Source organism: Grampus griseus, assembly GCF_964374135.1.
Source record: "Grampus griseus genome assembly, chromosome: 15".
Lineage (NCBI taxonomy): Eukaryota > Metazoa > Chordata > Mammalia > Artiodactyla > Delphinidae > Grampus > Grampus griseus.
Window position 1 is genome coordinate 79,721,843 of NC_139009.1, and position 15,704 is coordinate 79,737,546.

At 52.2% G+C, this 15,704-nt stretch overlaps 1 protein-coding gene across 1 annotated transcript in view; it reads left to right on the forward strand.

The window, feature by feature from the left end:
* Positions 1–3,507: 3,507 nt before the first annotated feature.
* The window catches only part of CNNM4 (cyclin and CBS domain divalent metal cation transport mediator 4), a gene marked incomplete at both ends in the record, with an annotated part of 34,369 nt that continues 22,172 nt past the window's right edge, over positions 3,508–15,704 (forward strand). The window contains one exon of the mRNA XM_082672896.1: positions 3,508–4,909. Coding sequence (XP_082529022.1) covers positions 3,508–4,909 — 1,402 coding nt within the window. The remainder of the gene's footprint in view (positions 4,910–15,704) is intronic.

A 15,704-nucleotide genomic window follows, 5' to 3' on the forward strand; every position in this document is an offset into this window, starting at 1 on the left:
CAGGCTTCCTTCTTTGCACATTAATACACCTTCATCTCCACAATGTCCCCACCACGCTGCGGGAAGTTTCTCAACTCTGCAGATGAGGAAAGGTTTAATGCCCTAACCAGGAACAAATGCCAGGCAGAGAATGAACGTGGACTCCAGTCTGCATCTCAAATACCTCCTCTGACTCTTTCTGGGTTGTATCATTTAACTATTACCCAAGGAGTCTTGTCTCCCCTGCAGACTGAAGGCCCTGGGAGGGCAAAGAAGAATTTCTTTCTTTCTCCCTTTCTTTCTTCTTTCTTCCTTCCTTTCATTCTTTATTTCTTTTTCTTTCTTTCCCCTCCTCCCTCCCTCCCTCCCTTCTTTCCTTAACTGTATAAACTATTTAATAACAGATGACGCCTCCTCCTTCATTTGCAGGGCATCAAGCATTCTGGACATTGTGAAAGCTTCCCTTTAAGTTACGATGGGCACCCAGAACAAGGCCGTATGGACCTCTGCCTGGGTAGCATGGAAAGGGGAATTTCTTTTCTTTACTTCATTGCATCTGCTCTATTCACCTAATCACGGGTGTGAATATAATCATGGATGGGTGTAATTTTTTAAAATTAATTAATTTTTGGTTGCATTGGGTCTTTGTTGCTGCGCGCGGGCTTTCTCTAGTTGCGGTGAGCAGGGGCTGCTCTTCGTTGCAGTGAGCAGATTTCTCATTGCGGTGGCTTCTCTTGTTGTGGACCACGGGCTCTAGGCACATGGGATTCACTAGTTGTGGCACGTGGGCTCAGTAGTTGTAGTTCACGGGCTCTAGAGTGCAGCCTCAGTAGTTGTGGCACACAGGCTTAGTTGCTCCGCGGCACGTGGGATCTTCCCAGACCAGGGCTCGAACCTGTGTCCCCTGCATTGGCAGGTGGATTCTTAACCACTGTACCACCAGGGAAGCCCAGGATGGGTGTAATTAAGTGAACTTTAGCAGAGACTGATTTTTCCTACCAAATCCTCACCAGCGCTGGCATTTTTAACCCAAGTATCTTGAAAATTTATTTTTTCCTTCCCTTTGCTGGCTTCTGTCATTGGGCTCAGTGCATGCATAGAATGCTTCTGAGTACAGATAGTCTGAAAAGGGCAAAATAAAAATAGCCAGTGGGTCGATAATAGAATGGGAAATTCTCTAAGTACCGTAGGGGAGGGCACTGGTCCTAAAGCCGGCTGGAAAGAGATGAGGGCAGAAGCATCCCTGAGAGCTGGGCTTGCTCCGAGGTGACGTAGGTGGCTCATGCTGGTCAGTGGACATGGGAGGGAACAGCTGGTCAAAAGTTCTGCTTTCTGCTTTTCTTTCTTTCTTTCTTTTTGGCTGTGTTGGGTCTTCGTTGCTGCGCGCGGGCTTTCTCTAGCTGTGGTGAGCGGGGGCTACTCTTCATTGCAGTGCACGGGCTTCTCATTGCCGTGGCTTCTCTTGTTGTAGAGCACAGGCTCCAGGCGTGCAGGCTTCAGTAGTTGTGGCATGTGGGCTCAGTAGTTGTGGCTTGCGGGCTGTAGAGCTCAGGCTCAATAGTTGTGGTGCACGGGCTTAGTTGCTCCACGGCACGTGGGGTCTTCCCGGGCCAGGGCACGAACCAGTGTCCCTTGCATTGGCAGGCAGATTCTTAACCACTGCGCCACCAGGGAAGCCCTCTGCTTTTATTCTGTGTTGGCCAGTGCCCATCTGATTCTCCTGTTTTCTGAAAAACTGGCAGGCTGGACACTCACTATGGAATATGAAGTGAGGCATCTGCAAGGGGTCGCTTCAGGCTGGCCTAGCACACAGCATCCTCTACCCTTGCTAACAGGGCTTAGTTGAATCAGGCCTCTGCCACCATGCCTCTTCCTAAAACACTATATTATTGTTCCTCTCTGTTTAGTCTCCTTCCGGCTGGTATTGATTGTTGCTTTTATTGGCAAACAGTATACCGTAATAAAAATAAACACAAGTGTTTCTGCAGGGAGACAGTGAAATGGATTCTGTCTCCAGGGCTGGGAGAAAACTTGGTCCAAGACCCAGTGGTCAACCTGGTACCCGATCCTCCCGTCAGCACACCTCTGCAATTATAAGGATGTTTGTCTGTCTGTCTCCTTCTCCCTCACTGGATGGCAGCTGCGGTTGGTCTTTCCCCCCCACACCCTGAGTGCTTGGTGCTCAATTCATAGTTGCCGACTGACATCGAGGTAGGGCCGCCCAGGAAGCAGTCATTTCAGGGCTGGGCCTGGCGCTGCGCGTCTCAGCTTGTTTCCACAGGCAGCTGCCCCAGGGTCAGTCACCACAATTTGGGGTTAGGGGTTTGGTCCCAGCAGGGCAGATAATAACAGCAACAACAATAACAACAACAGCTGCATAGTCAAAGAACATTCACAGAGTTGTTCTGTCCTGTTCAGTGCCTAGGCCAGCTGTTCCCACAAGCTTAGTGGGATGCTGCTGTGTTACCATTCTTATCCCCATTTTACAGATGAAGAAAATGGGGCTGAGAGACATTCTAACTTGCCTTACCCAAAGTCACACAGGCCTGCTCTGAAGATAACAGTCTGGGTGGACTCTGATTTGTGCCTAGACTCTATTTCTTCATCTGTAATATGGAAATAATAACACTACCTCTTAGGGTTGTTGGGAAGATTGAAAAAATATTACGTACGTGTTTGTTTATTGCCGGTTTCCTATCCTAGACTGCAAACGCCAGGGGGCAGGAACTTTGGCTCATTCACTGCTGTACTGTTTGAGTCTGGAACAAATGACCGTAGTAGGTGCTCAATATTTGTGTCCTAAACGGAAACGACAGACCCTGGCCCTTCTATCTGCGGGTACATCCTACAGCTTCAGTTCCCCAGATTTTCCCTCCACTGGCCCACGAAAGGAGACCTCGGGCCTGGGCCTGGGGAACCCACTTCTGGTCTTGGGACAAGGTGGGCAAAACCCCCGGGAGTTCCAGAACAATGCCGGTGGACTTGAAGACCTCCCTCAGGCCTATGCCCTCAGGTTCTCCTTTTCTTTTTTCATAGCAGAAAATCAATTTTCTCACAACGCGGTGCTGCTTCCGAGAGGTTCTTGCAGAGAAGGGCCACCGCCCCGAGCTGCAGATTTCTGGGGAAGGGAAAAGAGCCCAGCAACCAAGCCCAGTCTGGGCTGCGGAAGAGGAACTACGTGGTCGAGAGAGCAAGTCGGGGAGGAGGAGAGAAGGACCCGCCGAGAGAGCGGAAAGGCGTGCGAGGAGAAGGGCGGGGCGTGCGCTCGCCCGCGGCTCCCGCGCTCCCACACCGCCCCACCTTAAATGCCGGACCTCCTTAAGGGAGGGCGCTGGAGCCGCGCGCCAGGAGGCGGGGGCCTCCCATGCAAATGAGGGGCGTGGCGTGGCGTGGCAGGCGGGGCGCTGACCTGACGTCAGGCAGGCGGCCCGGGCAGTTGGCTCGGCGGCGGCGGAGCGGCAGGATCGGCGGCGTGAGAGGGGCTGCGCGGAGGGGCGCGGGGAGCGGCGGCGGCCGAGCCGGAGCAACATGGCGCCGGTGGGCGGGGGCGGGCGCCCGGGCGGCGGGCCGGCCCGAGGGCGCCTCCTCCTGGTGGCGCCGGTGCTGCTGGTGCTGCTGTGGGCGCGGGGGGCCCGCGGCCAGGGCGACCCCCAGCGGAGCGCGATCCTGGGCATGAGGCTGGCGAGCTGCAACAAATCGTGCGGGATGAACTCGGATGGCATCATCTTCGTGTCCGAGGGCAGCACGGTGAACCTGAGGCTGTACGGCCAGAGGCTGGGCTCCCTCTCCAGCAACCTGATCTCCTTCACCGAGGTGGACAACGCCGAGACCATCCACAACTCCACCAGCTGCCCCGAGCTCACCAAGGACCTGGTCGTCCAGAAGTTGGTCAACGTGAGCCGCGGGGACACGTCCGGGATGCTGGTGGTGCTCACTAAGTTCCTCCGGAGGAGCGAGAACATGAAGCTGTATGCGCTGTGCACCCGCGCCGGCGTGGACGGACCCTGGCAGAAGTGGACGGACAAGGACTCGCTGCTCTTCATGGTGGAGGAGGCTGGGAGGTTCCTGCCCCTCTGGCTGCACATCCTCCTCATTTTGGTGCTGCTAGTGCTGTCGGGCATATTTTCTGGCCTCAATCTGGGGCTTATGGCCCTGGACCCCATGGAGCTGAGCATCGTGCAGAACTGTGGCACTCAGAAGGAGAGGCGCTATGCCCGCAAGATCGAGCCCATCCGACGCAAGGGCAACTACTTGCTCTGCTCCCTGCTCCTGGGAAACGTGCTGGTCAACACCTCCCTCACCATCCTTGTAGATAACCTCATCGGGTCTGGGCTGGTGGCCGTGGCCTTCTCCACCATAGGCATTGTCATCTTTGGGGAGATTGTGCCTCAGGCCCTGTGCTCCCGACATGGGCTGGCTGTGGGCGCGAACACTATCATTCTCACCAAATTCTTTATGCTACTCACCTTCCCCCTCAGTTTCCCCATCAGCAAGCTCCTGGACTTTTTCCTGGGTCAGGAGATCCGCACCGTTTACAATCGGGAGAAGCTGATGGAGATGTTGAAGGTGACGGAACCCTATAATGACCTCGTGAAAGAGGAGCTGAACATGATCCAGGGGGCCCTGGAACTCCGGACCAAAACCGTGGAGGATATCATGACCCAGCTGCAGGACTGCTTCATGATCCGGAACGATGCCATCCTGGACTTCAACACCATGTCGGAGATTATGGAAAGCGGCTACACGCGCATCCCCGTGTATGAAGACGAGCAATCCAACATCGTAGATATTCTCTACGTCAAAGACTTGGCCTTCGTGGACCCCGATGACTGCACCCCCCTCAAGACCATCACCCGCTTCTACAACCACCCAGTGCACTTCGTCTTCCATGATACCAAGCTGGATGCCATGCTGGAGGAGTTCAAGAAGGGTAAGGCCTGATGCAGCTCCCGCTTCACTCTTTGTGGTGTCGCGCGTATCCTTGCCTGGTTTGTGTCTGCTGATCTTAGCGTTCCATTTGCGTGACTCTGTGTCCCTTTGCTCAGCACCTCCTGTGCCTCTGAGGTGAACGGTACTCAGGGCCGCAGAAACAGTTCTTAAGCATCTGCTGTCTGCCAGGAACCGTGCTTTGCGCTTCAGGTGAATCAAAGCAGAGCAAGACACACTCACCCACCTGGGAGCCAGACAGAGGGAAGCTAATGCCTCAGAAGAGGCCAACACCAGGGCATGGAGATTAGGACAAGCACGTCTCACTGGGGTCAGGTGGGGAAAGGGTCGGGTGGGGAAGGGGCAGGTGAACTGGGAAAGCCTTCACAGGGGAGAGAACATTTGAGGAGAGCCTTGAAAGGTGGGGACACTTGGTACTTGAGGCAGAGGGAACCCCTCGAGCAGAGAAGCTGAGTTGGGGAGCAAAGGATGTGCTTGTGGCCCAGCAGGTGGTCCTGTTCCTGTGGGTACAGGCTCTGCTGATCACTGGTCAGTGGGGGAGAGACTGAGTCATCTGGGGCCTCAGGAAGAGCCTGAAAGTCAGGGCAGTCAGACTGCTGGAAGCTTGGAGCTCTGGAAGGTTTTGGAGCAGGGGAGCAGTGTCCCTGGAGCTCCTGGCCCACAGAAGCTGAATTGGGAGGGCTCTGGTTGGCTCCCCGCCCAGAGCAATGCCAAGTAACGCTTTGGACTATGCAGCAGAAGCAAGCCGATTAAGTTTTGGTTATTGTTCTGTCTTTCCCAGGCGCCAAACAGAAGCTTCCCTCCTGTGGTCTGCTGGGAATCTTCAGCGGGCCTTGCATTGCCTTGTGTTTTTTTCTCACATGGGTTCTTGGCCGATTTTCAGGTAGTTAGAGAGACACTCGGAGGGTTTACTCACCAGCCTCAGAGCTCAGGGCACACACGCCTTTCCTCACTTGCAACAAAACTTTTCTCCTACCTCTGCCACCCCAAAGCCTTCAGAGTGACAGTAAACAAACCAATTATGGAGTAAAACCCTCCTAGGCCAAAGGGAGAGAGGAGGCAGAAAGGGAAGGTCTTTATAAAGGAATGGAGGAAGAGGGGGAGGGACCTTATCCTAAACCTGGGGACTTGGCTGTGTTTCCCATTGGTGGAACTCCCTCTGGCTGAGGGCTTCTAGCTTCTAGCTGGGAGCCAGCGCCCAGACCCTTTTCAGTCATTTCTGGAACCGAGAGTGGAGGAGAGCTTGAACTGGCTTGAATCAGTGGGTGATGGAGTGGGTTTGGGAGGAGCTGGCCTGGCAAGGATGCTGGGGTCGGGGTCAGGGCCAGGTACCTTCCCTTTTTCAGTTTGAAAGACTGAATCTCAGCGTCAGAGCTGAGGAGGACTTGAGTGGGAGACAGCCCAGTAAGGCCGTCTCGCTGCAGAGGGACCCGTGGTGACGGCACAGCCTGGGGGGAGCTTCGGGGTCTGAACAGAAGAGCACTGAGGATTTGTGCCCCACCCCACCCTGCAGCCTCGAGGCCCAGAGGACCTCTCCCATGTTGCTTGGTCGGGAACCGGGTTAGGACTCAGCAGGGCAGCTTCCTCCTTACCACCTCGATGGTCTTTGGGACTGTTGCTGGTGACACGCCCGACAAGCATCGTTCAGCCCGTATCTGGATCCAACCTGTATGGACTGGCTTGGTCAGGCTTCTCAGCCCCTGATCAGCAGGGTGGGAGCTTCCTGGGTCTCGGCAGGGCCACCTTTGGACTCAAAAAAATAAATAAATAAAAAAAATAAGGTACCGCTTCCTGAAGCTGAGGAAGCAGAGCTAGCATCTCTCAGGCCAGAGCACTGCTGCGTGGGGCTCTGCAGATGCACATTTTAGTCCACTGGACTCTCCTCCGTAACAGGCTTGCAGCCTGAGACTGAGGCCTGGAGGGGGTGCTGGTAATTCCATGGGAACACAGGCACAGTCTGCCCTGTGCAGTGTGAGACCCTGGAGATGCAAGTGTGAGGGATGGTCACACCATCACTTCCTTGTTCGTTGCCATGCTGGGCTCCCCGCAGTGTGACCTCTGGCAGATCTTTCCATCTGGCATCTACCTTTTCAGTCTGAGGCCCTCCAGGACGCGGCAAACGCGTAGTGTACACCTGCAACGTAAAGGATTTTCTTTACAAATCTGGTGTTTGGAAGGCTCCTTTTTTAGCTAAGAAAACCCACCAAGCCAGGTTAACACAGCCAGCAGCATCATCAGCACCAAAATCGGGGCCAGGGTGCCTGCTAGTCTAGCCGAGGGTCTTTTCTGCGCCTCAGGGGACTCTTTGGCACCTCCTTCACCTCACCTTCAGGTGAGGGTCCTGAATTCTGCCAGAGTCTTTCCGCTGCTGGTGTAAAATCCTCTTTTCAGGTCATTTTATCTCCACCTTACCCACTAGCATTATAAGCTCCCTGAGGGTTGGGATCATGCCTTATTAGTGTTTTCTCCACTCAGTTGCTAGCAAAGAAATTAACAGTAAATGTTTCTTAAACGATGAATGAGCAACAAGCGAATGGCTGTCTCTGGCAAGCCCTGCTAGCCTTGCTGGCCTTGAGGACACTCCCACCCTAGAGCCTTTGCCCTGGCTGTTCCCTCAGGCAGGAATGTTCTTCCTAGACTTTGCATGGCTTACTCTCCCCTCCCTCGGGTCTGCTTCAACTTCACCTTCTCAGTGAGGCCTTCCTGTCACCCTAGTTAAAACTGTAACCCCCTTCCCACCCTGACCTTCCTGATCTACCCAGACCTACCCTGTGCTCATTTTTCTTTTTCTCATACTACTTTCTAACAACTGTACAATTTACCAGTTTACTTTGTTTTTTATTGTCTGTCTCTTCCCACTAGAATGCAGTTCCAAAGGGCAGGGCTCTAAGTTCTGTTCACCAATATATCTCTGGCACGTAACATGGTTCTTGGCACATAGTAAGACCTCAATAAAAAGTCACTGAATGAAAGAATGACCTGTCAGCTTTGAGAGAGAATTATCCGCATTCCAGAAGTGTTAGAATTTTGACGAGCTGATAAGGGCTAAAGAAAAATGGGTGTGTTGTGCTGTTATCCAGGGACTTGACATTTCCAGCTGCCCCAAGAAAGCCAGGAGGTGCTCCTGCAGTGACACGTGTATCAGAGGTTCAGGTCAGGGACTGAGAAGCAGAGTGTGGAGTCTTGGTTCTCCTTCCCTGTGCCTCAGGTTCTCAGTGAATAAGCGGTCTTTGACCATCAAGAGCTGACGTGGCTTCACTCATTAGTGGGAGTCATGAATATGCTCCCACACACTTAGAGACAGGCTCAGAGAGTCACTGCAGGCCTGGGGGCGCTGAGCTTCGCCTAGGGACCAAAGCAACGAGGTGACAGCTTCCCAGCCGCTTCTGCCTTCCAACTCAAGGCAGCTGTCACTGTTTACTGAACCCCGTGCTATGTGCAAGACACGATGCCTCGTGCTGCAGGCTCTCAGGAGTAAGACCCACTAATTGGTGAGAGCTGTGAGGCCACTGAGAGGCTCCTGCAATTTGAACCTTGGTCCTTCCACTTAAACCTCGTCTAGAATGTTCGCAGTACTGGGAGTTTTGGTTGAGTTTGGCTACAGCTCGAAATCTTAAAATGAAGCTTCCCTGGGCTGCTCCTGGCCCTGCTGTGTTTTTCCTTCACCACAGATGCTCCCCCAGACTCTGGAAGCACAGTGATGAAAGAACTCTCCACTTGAGAGTTTGGAAGCTCCGCCCCTCATTGAAACGCACCCTCCAGCTTCCGCTGTGCCCCTCCCTCCCCCTCCCTCCGGGGCATTCCTGCCTGTCCCAGGTGTTCAGCTCTTCTTTAGTCTTTGGTCACTGACCCCTGGGGTAACCTTGCACCTATTACTGCTCCTCATAGACAGTTAGTGAGTTATATTTTGGAGGGAAAAAGCTAGAAATAATTTCTCGAAAACTCCTCCCATATTTCCAGCTATGTCACATCACGTTTTCCCCACCTGCTTAATATTATTCCTGAAACAACTTTATACAGGCTGGACAGAACACTGCATAATTTTTGCATTTGCTTTGGGTTCCTCCCGTCTGGTACACCTTAAGTATCTTATTTCCCTCCACCTGCTTGTTCTTTTCATTTGTTCAACAAACATCTAACTTTTGGAAGCCTGTGTGTCAGACGGTGTGCTAGCTTTTGGGAGTCAGAGGACTAACACAGCCCTGTTCACAGCAGCCGCTGTCTACCAGGGAGACAGGTAGGCACGGTGGGACCCGGGAAGGCCTAGGCCTCCAGACGCTTCTGCAGTCAGAATGACAGAGCCCAGTGATTATTAGTCGGGGTGGGAAGTAGTTGTGAACATCTGAGGGTTTTGCCTGGGATTCAAGTTGATGATGTTGTCATTTGACGGGAGTGGGCAGAGGAGGGAAGCAGAGCCAGTTTGGTGAGGGCGGAGGGAGGGGTGGTGCTAAATAATAACGGTGTCACCCTTTATCAGACTTCTGTGCCCAGCATTGTGTGCACCGGAGCACCTGTCGCTTCAACGAATGTCCGACTGCCTAGATATTCTGTTCAAACGCAGATGAGAACTCAGTGGGTTTGGGGTGCGGCCCAAGGGTCTGCCTTTCTGACAAGCTCTCCGATGATGCCCGTGCTGCTGGCCCTGGACCACCCCAAGCAGCACGAGGGTGCAGTCCATCCAGGCAGGTATGCGGGGGAAGTGGCACGTGGGGCTCGGGAGTGAGGCGGGGACCCGGCTGAAAGGTTTGGGAGCCAACTGAGAGCAGGCAGAGCGTGTGAGGCATGGAGAAGCCTGGCCCAAGCGGCTCTCTGGCGAGATGAGAAAGAGCCATGCAGGCCTGGTTTGGGGAGCCTCCTGGGGAGGTCGCATAGGGCGAGTGCTGAGCCCAGCTGTGGGATGGGACAGTGGTCACGAGGTTCTGGGAGAGGGCGGCCTCCAGAGTGGAGAGCGAAGGCAGCTCTACACCTGATCTCGGACAGCTCCACCTGGAAACACTCTTGAACTGAGCTGGTGATCTGATCTCAAGAAGATTCCCCCGGGGCAAGTATATCTGAGCGAGTGACAGGAGCTGCCTGTTGGGGCAGAGATGCCAGCGGAGCAACTGACAAAACACTGGCCAGGCTGCTGCTCACTTTCTCTTCAGTGTGGTGCGTGTGCAGCCCGTGCGCCAGCTTCCATAGAGGAGCCAGAGCTGAGAGCACCTCACCCATCTTCTATTTACAGATCTCTTCCTAAAGCTATTATTTGTGTACTGGAAGGCTCTGCCTTACGGCCAGGCCCTAATAAGAGCTTCTTAGATCTTTACTTGTCAAAAGTCTTGTATTTCTAATTCAAAAGACCAGCTCTAGAGTTTTCCTGGACTTCTCTGGTCAGGACAGGTGGTACTGTACAGATGTTTAATATGGAAAACAGTGCACAGAAACACAAAACCACACTTCTCCTGTGTCCTGCAGGAGAAATGGATAGGGGCAGGGGACCCTCCGGAAGCCGGAGCCTTGCTTGTCTTGTCAGTAGAAATCTGACATTTCAGCTGGATCTTCGAGGGGGAATAGACACAGTACTTTTCCTGTCTGTGCCTCTTGTTCTGGGAGCACTTGGACGAGACCAAAGGGTGAGAAATGAGCTTCTCAGTCCTTGGTGCCCCGACTTTGGGGGAAACTGCTTCTGCATATGTGACCGCCTCTCAGTTCTTTCCAGAGGGGCTGGGAGGGGCCACCACTGTGTGCCCGTCTCCCGAGGTAGTGCTGTCCTGCTGATGAACCAGGTAACTGAACAGCTAGGATATCCTTGAGGGAAAGGAGTGGTGCCTCGCATGACGTTTTCCTGCCAGTCTGTCTCCTCGAAGGCAGGGGCCGCAAGCCTGTTTATCAGACACTCTCTAAGAGGGGAGTGTGCCTAGAGGGGGAGGGCGGACCGGACCCTTATGTCGCTGACTTGGTGATTGATTTTAGGGGAGCCCCCTGGTTCCTTCAGCCCAGCCTGCGGGGAGGGACAGCTTGCCTTGCCTGTCCTAGGGCTGGCTCTCTCTTTCTGCCTTCCTTTGGCCTTAGGGAGTTTTGAGTCCTGCAGAACTTCTCAGGAGAACTTGCCAGGAGGATGTGAGGGTTATGGAATTTCCTAGAGGTGCCCAAGGTGGCCCTCAGTTAAGAGGACGGGGAGCAGCTTCCTGGTGCTGTTGCTGCCGTTTGATCCAGTCCTCTCCCCTTGTTCTCCGAGCCCCTCCATCTGCCATTGGGCACAGCTGCCCTATGACAGGGTGCTCTCCTGTCCTGAACCTCGGGTTACCCCTCTCATCACACCCGAGCGTCCCAGGACATCCATCTGTAAAAGGCTTTGTGGCTACAGAAAGGACTCCTGGCTCATTTCATAGACTGGATTCTGGACTACTTACTGTATTCCTGTTCCATTTATTAGGGAATTTCTTTTCCTTAATGTTAATTAAAAAGACCTACATATCATCATCAGAACCTTTGAAAACAGGCAGAAATCAAAACCAAACAATCCAGAAGCCTGTGACTTAGAAAGAAGCACTTTTTTTTTTTTTTTTTTGCGGTACGCGGGCCTCTCACTGCTGTGGCCTCTCCCGTTGCGGAGCACAGACTCCGGACGCGGAGCACAGGCTCCGGACGCGCAGGCTCAGCGGCCATGGCTCACGGGCCCAGCCGCTCCGCGGCATGTGGGATCTTCCCGGACCGGGGCACGAACCCGTGTCCCCTTCGTCGGCAGGCTGACTCTCAACCACTGCGCCACCAGGGAAGCCCCAAGAAGCACTTTTAATATTTTAATTTACTTTGATAACTTTTTAGAAAGTTAATCTTTTTTTTTTTAAAGTTTAAAAAATCTTGTAACAAGGCAACAGGCTCAAAATCATTTTCATTTTTACAGCCATGCTCTCTCATTAGCTGCCCTTACGTGTTTTCACGTTGAGATCACTGTCTACGCACCATTTTGTGCTCTGCTGTTTGGAACACAGTTTAGATCGGTTCTTCAGACTTCTCCTCTGATAAGAAGTGAGATCCCTTTTTGTCCCTGGGATTCTTAGGGGGAGTGTCTAGGAGGATTTCCACAGACTGAGGGCTGGGCTGCGTTCTGTGGCTCACAAGGTGAGCCCAGAGGGCTGGGGTGTGCAGCCGCCAGCCTGTTTCGTTGGGGGTTAAACCTAGGGTTGCTGGAACATTCCCCAGACGTTATAGCCAGAGTCTCTTCCCTGCTGCAGGGCCTATTTACCGTGACCTGGGCAGGGTTCTCGAAAGACTGGTTTCACCGGGCTCTCTGGAACGCCTGGTCTCTGGCCAGCTGGCAGCCAGGAGCCTTGGTTGGAAGGAAGCCTCCCTCCCGCAACCCCTTGCCCCGCCCCAGGCAGGCTCATTCCCACACCTACATCCACACCAACAAACACCCACATCCACACACGCGCACACACACGACCCCACACCTACATCCACACCCACACACATCCACACGCACACACGCACACACACGACCCCACACCTACATCCACACCCACAAACACCCACGTCCACATACTCACACACATGACCCCACACCTACATCCACACCCACACACACCCACGTCCACACACGCACACACACGGCCCCACACCTATATCCACACCCACAAACACCCACATCCACACACTCACACACACGACTCCACACCTATATCGACACCCACAAACACCCACACCCACACACTCACACACATGACCCCACACCTACATCCACACCCACACACCCCCACGTCCACACACGCACACACATACATGCACACATACGCACCCACCTACCCACTCACACACAGGCCGGCTCAATCCCACACACACTCAGGCATCCTTTTACACGCTGTTACCCACACCCACCGGCAGACAGACACACAGATTTATCCATTCCAGGCAGGCGCTCCCTCTCCTCTCTCTCTCTCTCTCTCTCTCACACACACACACACACACACACACACACACACACACGTGTGCGCGCGCGCACATATGCACAGTCACCTAGAGTCCTGCTTTAAATGCACGTCCGTCTCTCATCAAACTTTCTCGAGAGTAAGTTTAAAAAGGGAGCACACGCTTGTGCAGTGGAGTTCATTTTGTAAAAGGCTCAAAATAGTGACTGACTTTTGGGCTCAGAGAAATTGCTCTTTGGTGGCTGGTGAATTGGTCATCCACATGAATGACAGCACCCAACCCGGAGGTTGTGGGGAGGACAGAATGAGGTAGGGCACGTACGGGGCTCAGCTCAGCGCCTGGCACCATGTTGTCGTGCAATAAATGTCAGCTGTTTTAAAAATTATTGTTATTACGATCCCAAAGCTACCCCCATTGGTGTTGACACCCGCTTGGGCCACGGTGGTTCTCACATACTGGCTTGGGTGGCAGCTGCCCCACTGTCTGGGCGTGGTGTCTTTCTTGGAATTATGAATACATTGAGGTCAAAAGAGCCTGCTATATAATTGCACGCTAATTCAGATGGCATCTTATCTGGACCCTAGCATGTATGTTAAGGGTAACAGAAGCCAGAGCTTAAGAAAAAAAAAGTCCAGAAAAGTAACTTAAAACTGAGGAGATGCTCCTCATTCAGTTATTTGTTTCCCACACGTTGGGAAAAGTTCAGGCAGCCGTCCTGATGGCCAGCGCCTTTGTGGTCTCACTGCAGAAGCACGGCCTGGGGGTCGCTGCTCTGGGGAGATGTCTGGGAAAGGAGCATGGCCACATTTACCAGCTGCACCTCTATGTGGGTTCTTTCATTTCAGGATCCACCAGTCACCTGTCCTCCCTGGTGCCCCAGTTAGGGAGGCAAGAGGCTGTGATAGAAAAGCAACAGGAACAAGAGGAGGATCCAAGGGACTGAGGCTCCCCAAGAGGCCCAGTCTCCCCAGAAATGCCCCAGACCCAAGCTGTGGAAGAGGGTAGAGCAGGGATCGTTAAAGAAGGAAGAAATGCCTTCATGACTGGTTAGCCTTTGTTGAGTACTGAATTCAAGCACTGTAGACAGGGAACCGAGGCTCAGAGAGGCTGAGAATCTTTCATTCTCAGCCACATGACAGCTAAGTGGCCACCCCAGACTGCTCCCCTCCACGGGCCAAGCCCTTGACTGCTGTTCTGTGTCACTTCTCAGGGGGGTTGTAGGTATTGAGAAAGAGACCAGAAGATTGGCATATTCCAGTAACCCCAGGCTAGAAAATTTACTGTCAGTTCTACATTAAAAAAAATTGAGATATAATTGACATTACATTATATCAGTTTCAGGTATAAAACAAAATGATTTGCTGTGTGTGCATGTTGTGAAGTGGTCATTGCGATAAGTCTAGTTAACATCCATCACCACACATAGTTACAAAAATTTTTTTCTTGTGATGAGAACTTTTAAGGTCTACTCTCTTAGCAACTTTCAAATAGACAATACATATTATTTATTAACTATTTACTATAGTGCTCATGCTATACATTACATCCCCAGGACTTATTTAAAACCCCGCCCCTCCCCTCCCCATCCCCCCCCAATTTTAAGGACTTATAACTGGAAATTTATACCTTTTGACCACCTTCACCTGTTTTGCCCAACCTCTCACTTTCGGCAACCACCTAGATTTGTTCTATTTTTTATTTTTTTTAATTTATTTATTTTATTTATTTATTTTTGGCTCCATTAGGTCATCGTTGCTGCGTGTGGGCTTTCTCTAGTTGCGGCGAGCGGGGACTACTCTTCGTTGCGGTGCGCGTGCTTCTCATTGTGGTGGCTTCTCGTGTTGTAGAGCACGGGCTCTAGGTGCACGGATTTCAGTAGTTATGGCACGCGGGCTCAGTAGTTGTGGCTCGCGGGCTCTAGAGCGCAGGCTCAGTAGTTGTGGCACATGAGCTTAGTTGCTCCGCGGCATGTGGGACCTTCCTGGACCGGGGCTCGAACCTGTGTCCACTGCATTGACAGGCGGATTCTTAACCACTGTGCCAGCAGGGAAGCTCCTAGATTTGTTTTAAAGTAAAGTTTCTGTTGAAGCAAAGTGCTTAAATCATAAGTATTCAGCTTGCTAGTTTTCACAAAGGAGCACCCTTGTGTAAATACGTCTTAGCTCAAGAAATAGAACATTATCAATATCCTAGAAGCCCCCTGCACACCCTCCCAGTTACTGCCCCTGCCCCCCAAATCATCATGGGTCAATTTTTTCTGTTTCTGAACTTTTATAAGTGAATCGTATAGTATATACTCTTATGTCCGGGTCCTTCTGCTCAACATTAAGGTTATGAACTTTATGCATGTTGCTTGTAGCTGTAGTTCATTCTCTTTTCGTTGCTGTATAGTATTCCATGATAAAAACACACCACCATGGTACTGTTGGTGGACGTTTGGATTGTTTCCACTTTGAGAGTCTTACAAATAATGCCACTAAGAACACTCTTGGCATGTCTTCTGGTGACTATATGTAGCCAGTTCTGCTGGGAATATGTCTGGGAGTAGAAATGCTAGGGCATCGTATAGGCATAGAGGAGACAGTTTTCCAAAGTGCTTGTATCTGTTTCCACTCCTATGCTCACAACTCTGGTATTGTTGGCTCTTTATTTATTTTATTTTAGTTAACCCATCAGGTAGGTGTGTGGTAGTATCTCATTGTGATTTTAATATAGATTTCCCTAGTGACTAATGATGCTGAGCACGTTCTCATCTGCTTCTCATCCGTTGTGGTGGTTAGTGCTTTTGATTCCCCGTTGAAGATTCTTTGCCTATATGAAAGGCAGGAAGCTAGAATCCTGTGTTATCTTCTGGAAGCTGTATTGTT